The sequence below is a fragment of the Emydura macquarii genome, unplaced genomic scaffold (assembly GCF_026122565.2).
Source record: "Emydura macquarii macquarii isolate MOO-44397 ecotype Brisbane River unplaced genomic scaffold, CSIRO-AGI_Emac_v2 contig_3534, whole genome shotgun sequence".
NCBI classification, from domain to species: Eukaryota; Metazoa; Chordata; order Testudines; family Chelidae; genus Emydura; species Emydura macquarii.
The window spans coordinates 262,600-276,015 of record NW_027133671.1 but is presented as its reverse complement, the minus strand read 5'-3'; the positions used below and the strand labels follow the sequence as shown (position 1 = coordinate 276,015).

The 13,416-nt window shown below is 61.2% G+C and overlaps 1 protein-coding gene across 2 annotated transcripts; it reads right to left on the bottom strand.

Annotated features, from left to right (window-relative positions):
* Positions 1-2,563: 2,563 nt before the first annotated feature.
* PHGDH (phosphoglycerate dehydrogenase) lies at positions 2,564-12,382 on the bottom strand. 2 transcript variants are annotated; one of them, XM_067536352.1, is made up of 12 exons: positions 12,114-12,377; positions 11,290-11,441; positions 9,935-10,000; positions 8,073-8,127; positions 7,881-7,979; positions 7,039-7,171; positions 6,496-6,644; positions 5,443-5,595; positions 4,686-4,818; positions 4,298-4,419; positions 3,497-3,725; positions 2,564-2,892 (listed from the first exon to the last, which is right to left on the bottom strand). In XM_067536352.1, the coding sequence occupies exons 1-12, from the start codon at positions 12,249-12,251 to the stop codon at positions 2,738-2,740; spliced, it is 1,584 nt and encodes a 527-aa protein (XP_067392453.1). In that variant the 5' UTR covers positions 12,252-12,377; the 3' UTR covers positions 2,564-2,737. The 2 variants fall into 2 exon arrangements, with proteins under 2 accessions (XP_067392453.1, XP_067392454.1); XM_067536353.1 differs by having other exon boundaries at positions 2,754-2,892; positions 3,445-3,725; positions 12,114-12,382.
* Positions 12,383-13,416: the final 1,034 nt, after the last annotated feature.

The window sequence follows — 13,416 nt, the reverse complement described above, 5'->3', positions numbered from 1 at the left end:
TGCAAACTCAGCTGGTGTAGCAAAGCTGACACTGCAGCGTTTCTTCCAGTACTAAATGCAGCGTAAAGATGAAATGGAGCATGTGCCCAGCTCCCATGAGAGGCCCCCTCAGTGTGGAGTGTGTGATAGTGTGGCTGTCACCAGATGGTCACGGTGTTTGCTCTGCTCTGCAAACAGCACTGTGGTGTCTCAGGTTGCGTGCGCAAGCCCTACAGGGGATGCAACAGGTGGGCCCAGTGGGTCGCACGGCTCATTGCTAGACAGCAGTAGAATGCTGGGAAGCGGAACTCCTGAGTTCTAGTGCTGGCTCTGGAAATGGAGCATGGTTTAGTGGTTAGAGATGGGGGGCATCTGAGTGCTATGTTTAACTATTCTTTGCATTTACTTGTGTCCATTCATTACTGCATCTCCCGGCATTCTGGGATGCTGGCTAGGCAGGAGTTAGTCCTACTGCAGGTGTCACAGGCCAGCCATGGATCTGGCACATCTGTTCTGAGAGGCAGTATGGCTAAGTGAAGGATTCTGGCATCTGCCCTATTTGAGATCTGGTTTTTCCTAGGCCTGCAAAAGGGGTATGGAGGAGAATGGTCCTTCCCTGCCTCCTCAGCTAGGGCGAGGAGACCTTGCGCTGTAATAAGGGATGAGCTGTGCACAGAACTCATTCCAGGCACTGGACCCAGCTGTGACTAGAACTCAGTTTTCTTCGGGCTCACAACCCTGCCCACCTTCCCCTCCGCCAAAGGTTATTTTGATGGTGGAAAAATAATGCTGCAACTGTGTGTGTGTGCAGTTGGTTGGTAATGATGCAGGAGGCTCAGTGAGGTGTGGGAAGCAGGTCAGTGCACTTAAAATGCCCAGAAAATGAAGAGCAAGTGTCTAGCAAGTCCTACTGAGGGGGTGCAAATGATAAATTTCTGCAGTTTATGACATGCACACAGCTGTTCAGGAGGATGCAAAGAAGCAGCTCTGAGCCCCGGACTATCCCCTGGCCAAATTTTCATGTTCTTGCTCCAAGGTATGGTGACGCTTGAGTTGGTTTAATGCTTGTGCATATATTAATGGGGAGATTTTTAAACTTAATTCTGAAATGACTACGTAATTTTTTGCTCCAAAAACAATAACCTGTGGCAGTGACCAGCCCCTCGGGAGGAAGAAGAGGGGGTGCAAGACACTAGCAACATCTTAAAAATGGGCAAAACATTTTTCCAATTCACCCCTTTGTACCTTGAACATGGCTGGCAAGATGTAGGTTAGTCTCCTACAACCAAGCCTGGCTCTGAGAGCAACTCTAGAATATTTCAGCCCCAAAACTGCAAAAAATTACAAAAGACATGAAAATGGGATTATAATGGAAACAGTTTCTGTAACCTTCAGTAGCACTGGCTACAGCTCAGGCTGTAATATGAACAAGCACTTCTGTTCAACCTCGCTAGACTTCAAACATGGCTTGGTTTCTAAATCTCAATCAGATCTACAGCCAACCCAGTTTTGAAGAAAATCAGTACAATAGTCTTACTTAAGGAGTGCGTGAACTGAACTGAAGCTCAGCAATGGCATGGGCAGAAGTGTTGCGAAGGGTGACAAGTCAGTCCAGCAAAGCCTCTATTTCAGTTTTGGACTTGTGGGTGTGAGGCCTTCATGCAGGATGACTGGCCCCTTTAAGAGGGAGTGGGAGGAGGGGTCCAGTGTGTACCTGTGACTGATTACCTGCTCTCCCATTGGGCTTAAGGGAAGGCATGTGGGGCAGGGAGGAGAAGACACTGCAGAGAGCAGAAGGTTTCAGGAACATGTCTGACTTCAGGGCCCACAAGACTCCAGCCAGGTAGGGCTGGGAGGGGCCTGTCAAACTCAGGGAAGAACCGGGGTGTGGCTGGATGGGTGGGGAGTCTCTCCCTAGCACTGAGAGGTGGTGTGAATTCTGTCTAAACAAACTAGAGCCAGAAGAGGACTTTATGAAGGGTTCTGGAGTGGAGGAGATTATTTAAAGAACCCTGCAAAGGGTCTGGGAGGCAGCTGCCCCTTTTACAGTCCCACATCTAGGGGATGGTGTTGCAGCAGGAGGTGTTCCCTGTACCTCTCCTTGTCTGGGTGCATATGAGCAGTTTGAGGGGGGCTGGAGAGTCTATGCTGGGCTGGGCGTGCAGCGGTGCCTGCCAGGGACACGAGAGTAAGCAAAGACCTGCTGCAGGTGAACTCCTGCTTCATCCCAGTGCACTTTGGGGTGGGTGCTTCCCCCTCCCCCCTCTCTCTGGCTCCCGGAGCACACAGCCTGCACAATTGCTACAGAAACAGATTCACCCTCAACCCAGCTCCCCGGGTGGTAGCTCTGTAGAGAGGCTTAAAGCAAACCCAGGTGGAGAGCTTGATTTGCTGGGGGTGGGGGGTTGGGAAAAACTTGAAGGTAGGAAATAGAGCCCCACCCTGCCCACCTCCCATGTTCAGTGCACTGCGTCTAGGTCCTGTGCCCTCCCTCTTTCCTTCCCCCCCCTCCCCCTCACAGGCCAGCAACCCTTCACCCCTGGGCCGTTGCAGGCCACTGAACACAAAACACATGAGCGTGCTCTCCTCCCAACCTCTGTATTGGCTGTGCTGGTATTTCCGAATGACAACAAGCGCGGCCAGGACCCCGCTGAGCCTGGGGGCTGGCCCCACTGCTGCCCAGGGAGGGGCGGCACGCTGGTCTCACACCTGGCCTGGCTGCGGTGGGAGAGTGGCTCCCCTGCGACACGGCCGTGGGCTACAGCGTGAGCTGGAAGGCCTCTGTCACATGCTGCTTCACTTCACTGAGGAGCTGGATGGTTGCAGACATTCCCACGACGCTCCACTCCTCTCCCCCCACAGCACCGGAGCTGTGGTAGGACTGGAGCCGTGCCTGAGCCTTGCGCAGCAGCCCTGCAGATGGGAACAGCCCGGCAGGCTGAGGCCGCGTGCCCGTGGGGCGAGGGCACCCAGTCGCAACACAGCCGTTGGCTCTGCCCTGCCGTGTCTTAACACCCCATGGACAGATGGGGGGAAGGCAGGATAAGGCTGAGAGTGGCAGTCCCCTGTGGCTATGGGGCTGGCAGCTCCAGGGCCTTCCCTCACCATCACAGGAAAACTTGGCCAAGCTGTCAGTGTAGTCAAGGCGTGGGCAGGTCCCCTTGGCCGCCAGGCCCTTGGTCTGCCAAATCCATTTCAGGGGGAGGGGATATTTAATGGTAAAGCAACACCCGGCCCTGCCTGTCCCAGGATGCCGTCGCTATCCCCCCCGACCTTGTTACACCCTTGGACTGTATTCTCAGAGCCCCCTCCCCATGTTCCTCTGCCCTGGTCTAAGCCAGGATTCCTGCTGGGGTGCACTGCTCGCCCGGGCCTGGGCTTGTGCCTGCTGCCTCTTAGCTCAGCCCCACAGAACACTGGCCCTAGAGACGTGGCAGCAACATGGGTGGGAACTCAGCCCCCTACCTCAGTTCGGGGGCCTAGCTGTAACTCATGGATGGGGGGGCCCCTTCCTCACCGATCACTGTGGGCAGCGTGCTGGCGCTGGCAGCTGTGGCTCTGTAGAGCAGCAGATGGCCTGTGAGAGGAACCGGCTGCTGGAAGGTGGCCCCGTTGAGCTCCTGCAGGACAGGGATGCTACCTTGGAGCGAGCCCACTAGCTTGTAGGGGGTACCCAGCACGGCGACCTGCAGGAGGGTGTCGCTGCTGTCCGGCTCTGGCACCGCCTCGCTGTGAGTGGCCGTGACCTGACGGGGGAAAGGGAAGATGACAGCTCAGCAGTCCACGGCCCCCATCCCCCTCCCCGACGCTCCACCCCCCCGGAGGTGCAGCTACCCCAGAGTATGGCTGGGAACTGACACAGGGAGGGAAAGTGACTTGCCCAAGGTCTCCCAGGGAGTTTGTGGCAGTGCTGGGAATTGAACTCGGGTCACTGGAGCCCTAACCACTGGGCCATCCTTCCTCTGTCGCCCTCTGCAGGGGCGGCAGGCCAGAGACCACCCAGCTGGCAATAGCCATGGCCTGGGGCTTCTCAGGGGTCCTGTGGGGAGAACACCCAGCAGATGCCAGGTGTCCCTGCCTACTTGTAAGCAGATGCCCTGCTGGGCAGGGAGAGTGAGTGGGCTCCGGGTCTGTTGGGGGGCAGGGGTATGTGATGAAATAGAGGTGGGCTCTGGCTTCGGCAGATGGGCCAATGGGAGAGTTTGCCACATGCCAGCTGGGCCCAATGAAGCAACCCGGGTCAGGGGCCTCCCTGTGCACGGATTCCTGGCTGTGTAACTGCTCTGGATGGCACCAGGGTCCCCAGCAAGCCAGGTACCTTTAGTCCAGCCTCCTGGGCCAGCAGCAGCCCATTCACCAGGTTCACATCCTTCTGTCCTTCCAGCAGGCCGGTCGCCACAGCAGCAGCCAGGTAACTCTCAGCCTTCTGCAAGGGCGTGCCTGGGGGCGCAGGGAGTCACGGGGGTTATGTTCGGTAGCAGGGCTAGTAGAGCCCCAGACGCTGTAGGTCCCCACACCGTGCCAGGCTCCTCCCACCACTTCCTGCCCGAGGCCATGTTTTAATACAGGGACTCTCTGCAGCACTGCTGTGTCAGCACAGGGGCAGAGCTAGGCTGGGGCACAGGGCCGGCACGCTGCCTGCCCAGCTCTGGGAGAGCCACCCAGCTGAGCCCAACCCTGTGCGAGGAACGGCCCCGCGAGCTCACCCAGTGTGGAGATCTGCACGCTTCCCTTCACCGGGCTGGCCACCTTCTGTAGCAGCGTGCCTAGGGCTTTAGCCAGGGCGATCCAGGGCTTGGACTGAGGTGCCAAGGCATGGCTCAGAGCCTGGCCGTTCACCTGGGGACAGGGAGGAAGAGGAAAGGGATCTGAACATGCAGTGGGCGGGTATAACACCACCAGCTGGCTTGTGGGAAGTGCTTTCTATTCAGAGATCTCCCACTACTGTACAGAGGAGGGCAGTAGCATTACCCCCATTGTACAGAGGGGGAAACTGAGGCACGGAGCAGGACAGTGACCTGCCTAAGGTCATCCAGCTGGCAGAGCTAGGAATTGAACACCCAGGTCTCCTGAGTCCCAGTTCAGTGCTCTAGCCGCTATGCCATACTCCATCAAAGCCACAGAGCAGAGGCAGAAGCCCTGGCAGCGAGAGATGCTCAGTGCACAGTGGCCTGGGCTGTCTGCTGTCCCGGAGCTCTGCTGGGCCAGCCCCCCTCCAGCTCAGCTGTGCCCAGAACAGGGTCAGTTCTCTCTGTCAATCCAGCACACGCAGGAAGCCAGTCCCTCTGGGCACCCCTGGCAGCTGCCTTTGCCCCCCCTCTCCAAATCCTGCTGGCCTGCGGCAGCATGGGCTGACAAGGAAGGACCCAGCTGTCTAAGGAGGTTCCTGCATGAGCCAGCCCAGCTGGGTGTCCGCATTGTCCCCCACTGCAACCTGCATCCTTCACCGCACGCCCGACTCACCGCGCCAGCCAGCGCCTTCCCCTGGGCCAGATCCACAAACTGCAGGGCGATTTCCTTGCCACAGCGGCTCTGTGCTTCCCGGGTGCTGGCGCCCAGGTGTGGGCAGCTGATCACATTGGGATGGTTCACCAGGGCGCTGTCCCGGGGCGGCTCCTGCAGACACAGCCCAGCCCGTTACCCGGGGCAAGCTGCGAGGGAGCGGACCTGCCTGAAGGGTCCCCCCAGCCCAACATGGCAGAGAGGGGGGCTCAGCAGTCTGGGCAGCCTCCGCTAACAGCTGCCCCTGCCATCCTCCACCCTCCTCTGGCTGACACAGGTGGGGAGGGTGCAGCTGGCACCCAGCAGGGACATGGCAAACGGGCAAGGGTCCTGTTCCTCTGCCCTATATGGGGTGGGGATGGCTTGGCTCCCATGGGGAGGGCAGAATTAAGGCTGGTTTGGGAATGTTAGGGAGTTTCTGACCAGTTTTAAGGGCCTGGCAAGGCTGGGTCCCAGCTCTTCCCCAGAGCCAGGTGCAGGCGGGTGGGGGCCGGCTCTGTGCAGGGGGAGGGGCAGGGAAGTGACTGTCACAGCCAGGCATGGGGGAACAGAGTCAGCGCAGGCCTGCTCACTAGCCTCTGGCCACAGGCTCACGGCTGGATGTACGCCAGTGAGGGTGGCTGGGCGGAGATGTAACGCTCTCCAAGCAGCTAAACCCTTCGCTCCAGCCCAGCAGCTGGCCCATGGCCCTGAGCCCCAGCGGAGCCAAGCCCAGGGCCAGTGAAGGGGGCAGGGCGTGGGGCTGGCGCCATGCACTCGCTACCCCCAAGGAGCTAGGAGAGCATTATGTGGACCAGGAGCGTCCCTCGCTGAGCAGCAACACTGGGAGAACAAGCAGCAGGCACAGCCAAGGGGCAGGCCTGAGATCCTGCAGCTGGGCTGGGCCCTCTGCTTCTGTGCCCACCCCCCTTGCAGGGCAGCAGGTCCTGGCATAGGGCCAGGGCCCCCTTCTGCTGTGGCTGTTCCAGGGGCTAAGGTGCTATGGGTCCCCCCACCCCGACCCCATGTACCCACCTCGGTGAAGACATCCAAGCCGGCACCCCCACACTGGCCAGACTGCAGTGCCCGGAGCAGCGCCCCCTCATCCACGATGCCCCCGCGGGCACAGTTCACCACCTGCACCCCCTGCCGGCACTTGGCGAAGGTGCTGTCGTTCAGTAACCCTGGGGGAGGGGGAGGGTCTGTGACCGAGCTAGCCAGCCTGGCCCCCCTCCTCGCCTGGCCTGCACTGCCCTGGACCCTCCCCTGACCTCCCCTGGGGATCCCACCTAAACAGGTACAGCTGGTCCCCTCCCTGCCCCATTGCAGACCAGAGGGGGGGCTCTCCTGGGCTGCCCTCCCTGCCGCCATCCCCAGCTGACATTTGCCCCCTGCTGTGCCAGCCCTGCCCCCCACCCCCACCACAGCTCTGCCAATGCGTCACCCCCCTGATCTCCTGCTCCTGCCATGGGCCCCCCAACTCGTCCTGCCTGGGGCTGTATCTGAGTCTCTTCACCTCCAGCCCCACACCTCCCAGGGGAAGAGGCTGGGGCAGCGCTAGCAGGGGGGCCGCCCTACCTGTGGTGGAGGGCAGCAGCGGCGTGTGCACCGTGATGAAGTCGCAGAGGGGCCAGATCTGCTCCAGGGGCAGCTGCTGCACGCCGAAGGCAGCCGAGTCCTTGGGCGTGGTGATGGGATCATACCCTATGGTCTAAGCAGGCACAGCCACTCACGCACAGTCAGAACCCCCCTCTCCCCCCAGACGTGGGGGGGGGGGGAACCTTGGGCCATAGGGGCTGGTCATGAGGAGAAAGGGCTGCCCTTTCCTCCCCAGGGTGCAGTGGGGAAAAGGCGTGGGGTGGGCACAGTCAGGCTCAGCCTGGGGTGGGTGGGGGAAGCGCTACTGCTGCTTGGGGCAGCCGTGACCGGGCGCTCCTCACGGAACGGAACGGCTCTCCCGGAGCCCTGTCCCGGCTAGCTTGGCCAAGCGCCGTGGCCACACCCAGGCTGGAGACCTGCCTGGGCAGTGACTAACGCCCCTTCCTTTGGGCTAGGAAATCCGTGCGGAGCCCAGCCCATGCTACTGGGGGGAGTCTGCCATCCCAGCCACCCATGGCCATGCTGCCGGGGGCAGCCGCCCCCTTTGCCTTCCCTGCCTGCGCACCGCTCTGTGCTCACACTGGCTGAAGCACGGGGTGGGGGGGGGAGGGTCCCCAGAGAGGCTCCAGGTGGGGCACAGGCAGGGCTGCCCCCTCCTTCGCACCCCTAGGGGCTGCAGCTGCAGGGAGAAGCAGATTAACCCTTTCTCCTCCTTGCCCCCGGCTGGAGGGAGAATTAACCCCCCCCTTACCCACTCCCTGGGCATAGCCTGCCCTGCGCCTCACCAACCTTCCCTTCTCCACTCAGCAGTGGGCCCTTACCTTCATCCCAAAGGCCTGCATCCTGGTGGCCACTTCTCTCCCAATGCGGCCCAGGCCCAGGATGCCCAGGGTTTTCCCATGAAGCTCCATTCCCATGAACTAGGGCAGAATGCAGACAAGGCTGTGACCAAGGGCTGCCAGGCCTGCCCCTGCCCCTGCAGCGCTGCCCTGGAGAGGGCACGGGCCTCTTACCTTCTTGCGGTCCCATTTCCCCTCCTTCATCGAGGCAGCCGCTTGGGGGATTTGCCTGAAACACCAATAGCCTTGTGGTCAGCTGAGCCCCCAGGGTGACCCCATCCCCACACGGGGATTCCAGCACCCCGGGAGCTGCAGGGCCTGGCGGGCTGCTGCTTGTGTCAGGGGCATGCCCACTGGAGGGTCCGTGCCCTGCAGGGCATCTGAGCCCTGGGGCAGGGGGGAGTGTGTGTGGGTGTCGACACACCCAAGCATCCATGCGCTGCAGGGCCCACAGGGCTGCAGCTTTATTCCTGCCCACACAGCCCCAGCTGGTGTGTGGGGGTAGGAGCTGTGCACATGGGTGGGCAGCTTGGAGTTGGGCAGGGGACAGGCAGGGACCAGGACTCCAGGCAGGGGCTGGATCAGGAGCATGTGAAATCCCTGCAAGCTGCACGGAAACTTTCTAAAGACCTCATAATAGAGGCTGAATTTAAATGTACGCCCCAAAGCAAAAAACAGAGGATGAGTTTAGCCAGAGGACCCAAAAAGTGCTAAACAACAACATCAAGGAAGCAGTTAGAAGCAAAAAGGCATCCTTTAAAGAGTGGCAGTTAAATCCGATTGAGGAAACTAGAAAGAAGCATGAACTCTGGCGAGGGCAGTGTAAGAATAGAATTAAGGCCAAAAACGACCTTGAAGAACAGTCGGCCAAAGACTCAAAAAGTAACAGCAAAAACCATATAAGTACGTCAGAAGCAGGCAGCCGCCTAAGAGCTGGTGGGGCACTGGCCTGGCGAGATGCTGACGGAGCGCTGGGACCAGGGAAGAGATAAATGGTCAGTTTGCAGAGTGGAGAGAGGTAAGTAGAGGCGTCCCCCAGGGGCTGGGCTGGGAACTTACTCATCAATGAGCCAGAAAAAGGGGTAAAGAGGGAGGTGGCATTGGGCGCCGAGGAAAGGCAGGGCACTGCTCGCGCTGGATCATTGGTCTGACCCAGTGTGGTCGTTCCTATGTCCTTAGGGACTATGGGGGTGCCCTGGGGACTTGGGACGGGGGGGGGGCAATGACAGCAATGGGAGTGGATGCCCTGGGAGCTCTCTGCGGGAAGGGGAGGGGCAGTGGCCGCAAGGGGGGTGGGTGCCCTGGAGACAGGGGCAGTGACCGGGGGGGGTGGGTGCCCTGTGCGGTGGCAGGGACAGGTGCAGGGACGGGGGAGGGTGCCCTGTGCAGGGGAGGGGCAGCGACGGGGGTGGGTGCCCTGGTAGCTCTGGGGGACGGGCAGCGACGGGGTGGATGCCCTGTGCAGGGGAAGGAGCAGGTGCAGTGACGGGGGATGGGTGCCCTGTGTGGGGGAGAGGGGCAGTGGGGCACGGGCAGGGTCTCAGGGCCCCACGCTGGGCGAGCAGCTCAGAGCGACGTTGCTGGGGAGGGAAGCCGGGGGTGCCAGATGCCCAGTGCTCCGCACAGGTGGCTGGCAGTGCCAGGGAGCAGATGGGAGCGACCGGAGGCCCCATGCCGGGCAGTGGGTGCGGAGGCTCTGTGCTGGCGGGGGCGACAGGGAGACAGGACTTTGGCTCAGTGGAGGAGCCAGGACCTAGGCTTTATGCCCAGGGCAGAGCAAAGTTGGGTGCCCAGGGCTGCAGGGCAGCAGTGGGAGCTGGATGCTGAGGGCAGGGCAGAGGAGGCACATGCTGGTGGGGGCATGGGGCAGAGCACAGATGAGCCGGGGCAGCGGGGGCGGAACACTGTGCACCATCAGGGGGGGCCGGGGCTGTGGGTTATCCCCAAGATCCCTGAGCAGGTGGCCTCTCGGGCAGCGATCAGATGGGAGGTATCAGCTGCCCAAACGCCCTCCCCTGGAGAGCAGGCACACGTACCTGGCCAGGCTCAGGATCATCCCGCAGGTGAGCTCTGCGGCACTCAGGCTGTTCCCGGTGGGCGTGCTGAGGGCAGAGCAGAGTGCACTGGGGTTAGCGCACACATCAGAGGCAGGAGAGCCCTGGTAGGGCTTCCAGGGCCAGCCTACGAGTGCTCCTGGCAGCTGGGCTCCCTTCCCTGTGGGAGTGTGGCCAACATTTCTGGCCAGGATGTTTCTGCACTGATTGGAGGAAGTGCAGCCACCCAGACGGGCGCCCTGCCTCATGCTCCATGGCAGGGGCCTCCGGGCACAGAACCCAATGCTTCACTGGCTCCGTCTGCGTTTGTCCCGTCAGCCTGTGATGCCTAACTTGCTACCACCGGTCTCTTCCCATCGCACCACCCCCGCTTTCTCCCTCCCACTGAACAGCTGGGTTGGGTCGATTCTACCCTGCGGCCTCCCCACCCCCTGTAGCTGCATCTCATTCTGTTCCCATGCCCCCACTGCACACGCTTTGCAGCTGGGATCGGTTCTTGGAGACCAACACAGCCGGATCCCATTAGGGGATCTCCCATAGGGGACATTTGTCTGTAGACCTGTTCTCCGCCCCTGAGTGGCTCCCCAGGGCCAGGGCTGAGCTAGTGCCAGGGGGGGTGGAGCAGGAGCTGAGTGACTAACTGATTTGTCGGTTTGGTGGCCAACACAGAAAACCCAGAAGAACGAAACATTTCGTTTGACTCAAAAAATGAATCTCTTTTTTCTCTTCAAGGTTTTTTTTTTTTTTTTTTTTACTTTTGCTTTTTAATCGAGTCGAGCTGGATTTCTGAAGTTGTTTCAAATCGGAAAATCAAAAAGGGGTTCATTGAAAAACCGTCAAAGCGAAACGTTTTCAAACTTTCTCTCCCTTCTTGGCTGAATCGATCTAATGAATTTGACCCAAATCAGCATTTTTCCAGGAAAAACTGCAAGTGCAAGAAAATGTTGCCTAGCTCTAGTCGGAACATCCTGGAGAGCTCCAGGTGCTGGGACCACAGCCCTGTGCCCCCCATGAGGCCGCCCCCCACGAGGCCGCCCCCACTGTGGGAATCCTGCCAGACCAGCTCAGAGGGAATGGGAGCAGAATGGTGTCCCTTTCAACGCCCATCTATTCCCGGGACCCTGTTCTGAGTAAGGGAGTGGCAGACTGGGTGCCCATGCGTCAGCAAGCATGCACCCTGGATCTGCACAGCTGCTGCCCACCACCATGCATGTAAGCGCTGACCTCGGACACACACACATGCTCAGAGCCTGTGCATGCCCCTGCGCCGACTGGACAGGCGCTGCTAGGGCCAGCAGAACTGGAGTGTGGGAAGTGGCAGCTCTGTATGCTCTTACTTCATCACCAGGATGCCCTTTCTTGTAGCTGCCTCCACATCCACGTTGTCGACCCCAGTTCCGGCCCGCCCGATGACCTGCAGCTTCTCGGCTGCCTGGATGACGTCGGAGGTCACTTTGGTGGCGGAGCGGACGATGAGCCCATCGTAGTGCTGAAGGGGTGACCGGTAGAGCACAGGGATGGGACGGGGAGGCCGCAGCCAGCTGGCATCCCCAACCCAAACCCTGCCACCCGATGACCAGCCCCACCCCAACTTCCAGAAACCACCGCTCTGCTCAACCCCCCACCATGGGCCTTTGGACTATCCCGCCACAGAGCGGTCCCCAGGGCACCAGCAGCCAGCCCACAGCTTGGGGAATAGCAAGAGACCCCCAAATCCAGGGGCAAGGCGCCAGAGACGCCACCCGTCCCTCGGCATGGGGTTCCTGTGCCCCTGCTTTCCAGGCTGGCTCTTTCCCAGCTTTCCAGGCTGGCAGAGACTCCCTGGTCCGACACACGGGGGGGCACCTGGGCTCGGCTGCCCTCTGGAGGTCCCACCAAAGCCTCTGCTGTTGCCCAGCTGGAGCCCTGCCTGCGTTCCCTGAAGCCCCCTCCTCACCCACGCCAGCGGAGTGTGTCTAGATCCCGGGCACGGGGACGGCCCTGCCCCCGGCAGTGGCTCTGGGGGAGCGCTGCCTGGGGCTGATAGGGGGTTTGGGGGCCGATCCCAGACCCCGCCCGTTGCAGCCCGCGGCTCTTGCATCACGCGGGGAGCGCGGGTCGCTGCAGGGTTTGCGGGTCCCCTGCGCCTCGCCCCGCCCGGTTCCCCCACCGGAGCCCGCACCTGGATCTCCGCCAGCAGCTGCTCCCGGCTCAGGCTGGGCTTCTCCACCGCCAGGATGCCGCCGGCCTGCAGCAGCCGCGGGCAGCAGGGGTCCAGACTGTCGCTCAGCAGCACCCGGCCCAGCGGGGCGAAGGCCATGACGAGCTCCCGGCCCGGCTGGCTGCGACCCGACCGACAGCGGGCGAGGGACACGGCCCGCTGCAGGGAGGGGAGCGGGCGGGGCACGCGTGGCAATTTGGGGCCGCGCCTTCGTTCATTGGCTCCCAGCTCCGCAAATCTCCCTGATCCCACCCCCCCCCCCCCCCGGCTACTCCTCCTTCCCGCCCCCTGGCTATCCCCCCTGCCCCCCGGTTACTCCTCGCCTCCAGCTATCCCCCCCGGCTACCCCCCCTTCCACCCCGCTACTCCTCCTCCTTGCCCCCCGGCTACTCCTCCTCCTGTCCCTCCCCGACTATCCCCCCTGCCCCCTGGCTACTCCTCCTCATGTGTCCCCCCCGGCTATCCCCCCTGCCCCCCAGGCTACTCCTCCCCCCTGCCCCCACAGCTCCCTCCCCCCCGCCCAGCTCTGTAACTTTCCAGTCTCTGCAGCAGATGCCTGGGCACTGGGAGCCCAGCCTGCCGGGGCAGGCTCGGGTAGGACAATGGCCCCTGTCCCGTGCCAGCTGTCTGGGCACAGCTGCCCACACCTTAGTTGGTCTGTCTGCAAAGTGGGGTTCAGCAGACCTCCTTCCCTAGCAGGGGCCTACACCTGCTGTAGGGTGGCCATGTCTCCCAAGGGGAAAACGAGGACGCTGCGTGGGGCTGGCCTGAGTCCTCCCCGTCCTCTGATGAGGGGCTGTCCTGAGCCAGTCACTCGAGCCCCCCCTTCTCTACACTCAGCTGGCCCAAGCCTTGCCCCACTCCCCGTGCTGCTGGCCTGAGCCCCGCTTGCCCACCCGTCCAAGTCCTGCTTCCTGCCCTGAGTGGTTCAGGTCCCGGCAGGAGCTGGGCTTATGCAATGCTCACTGGGGCAGGTGTGTAACTTCACACCATCAAACCCCTTCCAAGTACCACACACCCAGCACTTGTCCAGTCTTGCAAAGGGAGTTGGAAACCAGCTCCAGAGGTGGGAAAGAATCTGACAGTCGGCAACCGGGGCTAGTTTCTGTCCTCAGTGATGCTGGGGTAAATCTGGAGTCACTCTACTGAGATCACCCGCATCCCTCCAGCTTTATGTGGGTGTAACTGAGCTCAGGATCCCTCTGGATTAGGAGCTGGTGTTCCTGTCAACCGCTGTTGCTATGGGCTGAGGCAAAACACACTG

Bases quoted from the DNA above. Each gene is read 5' to 3' on its own strand.
- PHGDH (XM_067536352.1), bottom strand. From the start codon at position 12,251: ATGGCCTTCGCCCCGCTGGGCCGGGTGCTGCTGAGCGACAGTCTGGAC. The intron at 11,442-12,113 runs GTGCGGGCTCCG...TCACCCCTTCAG, and splicing joins AGCTGCTGGCGGAGATCCAG to CACTACGATGGGCTCATCGT. The intron at 7,172-7,880 runs GTAAGGGCCCAC...GTGCCTGCTTAG, and splicing joins TGCAGGCCTTTGGGATGAAG to ACCATAGGGTATGATCCCAT.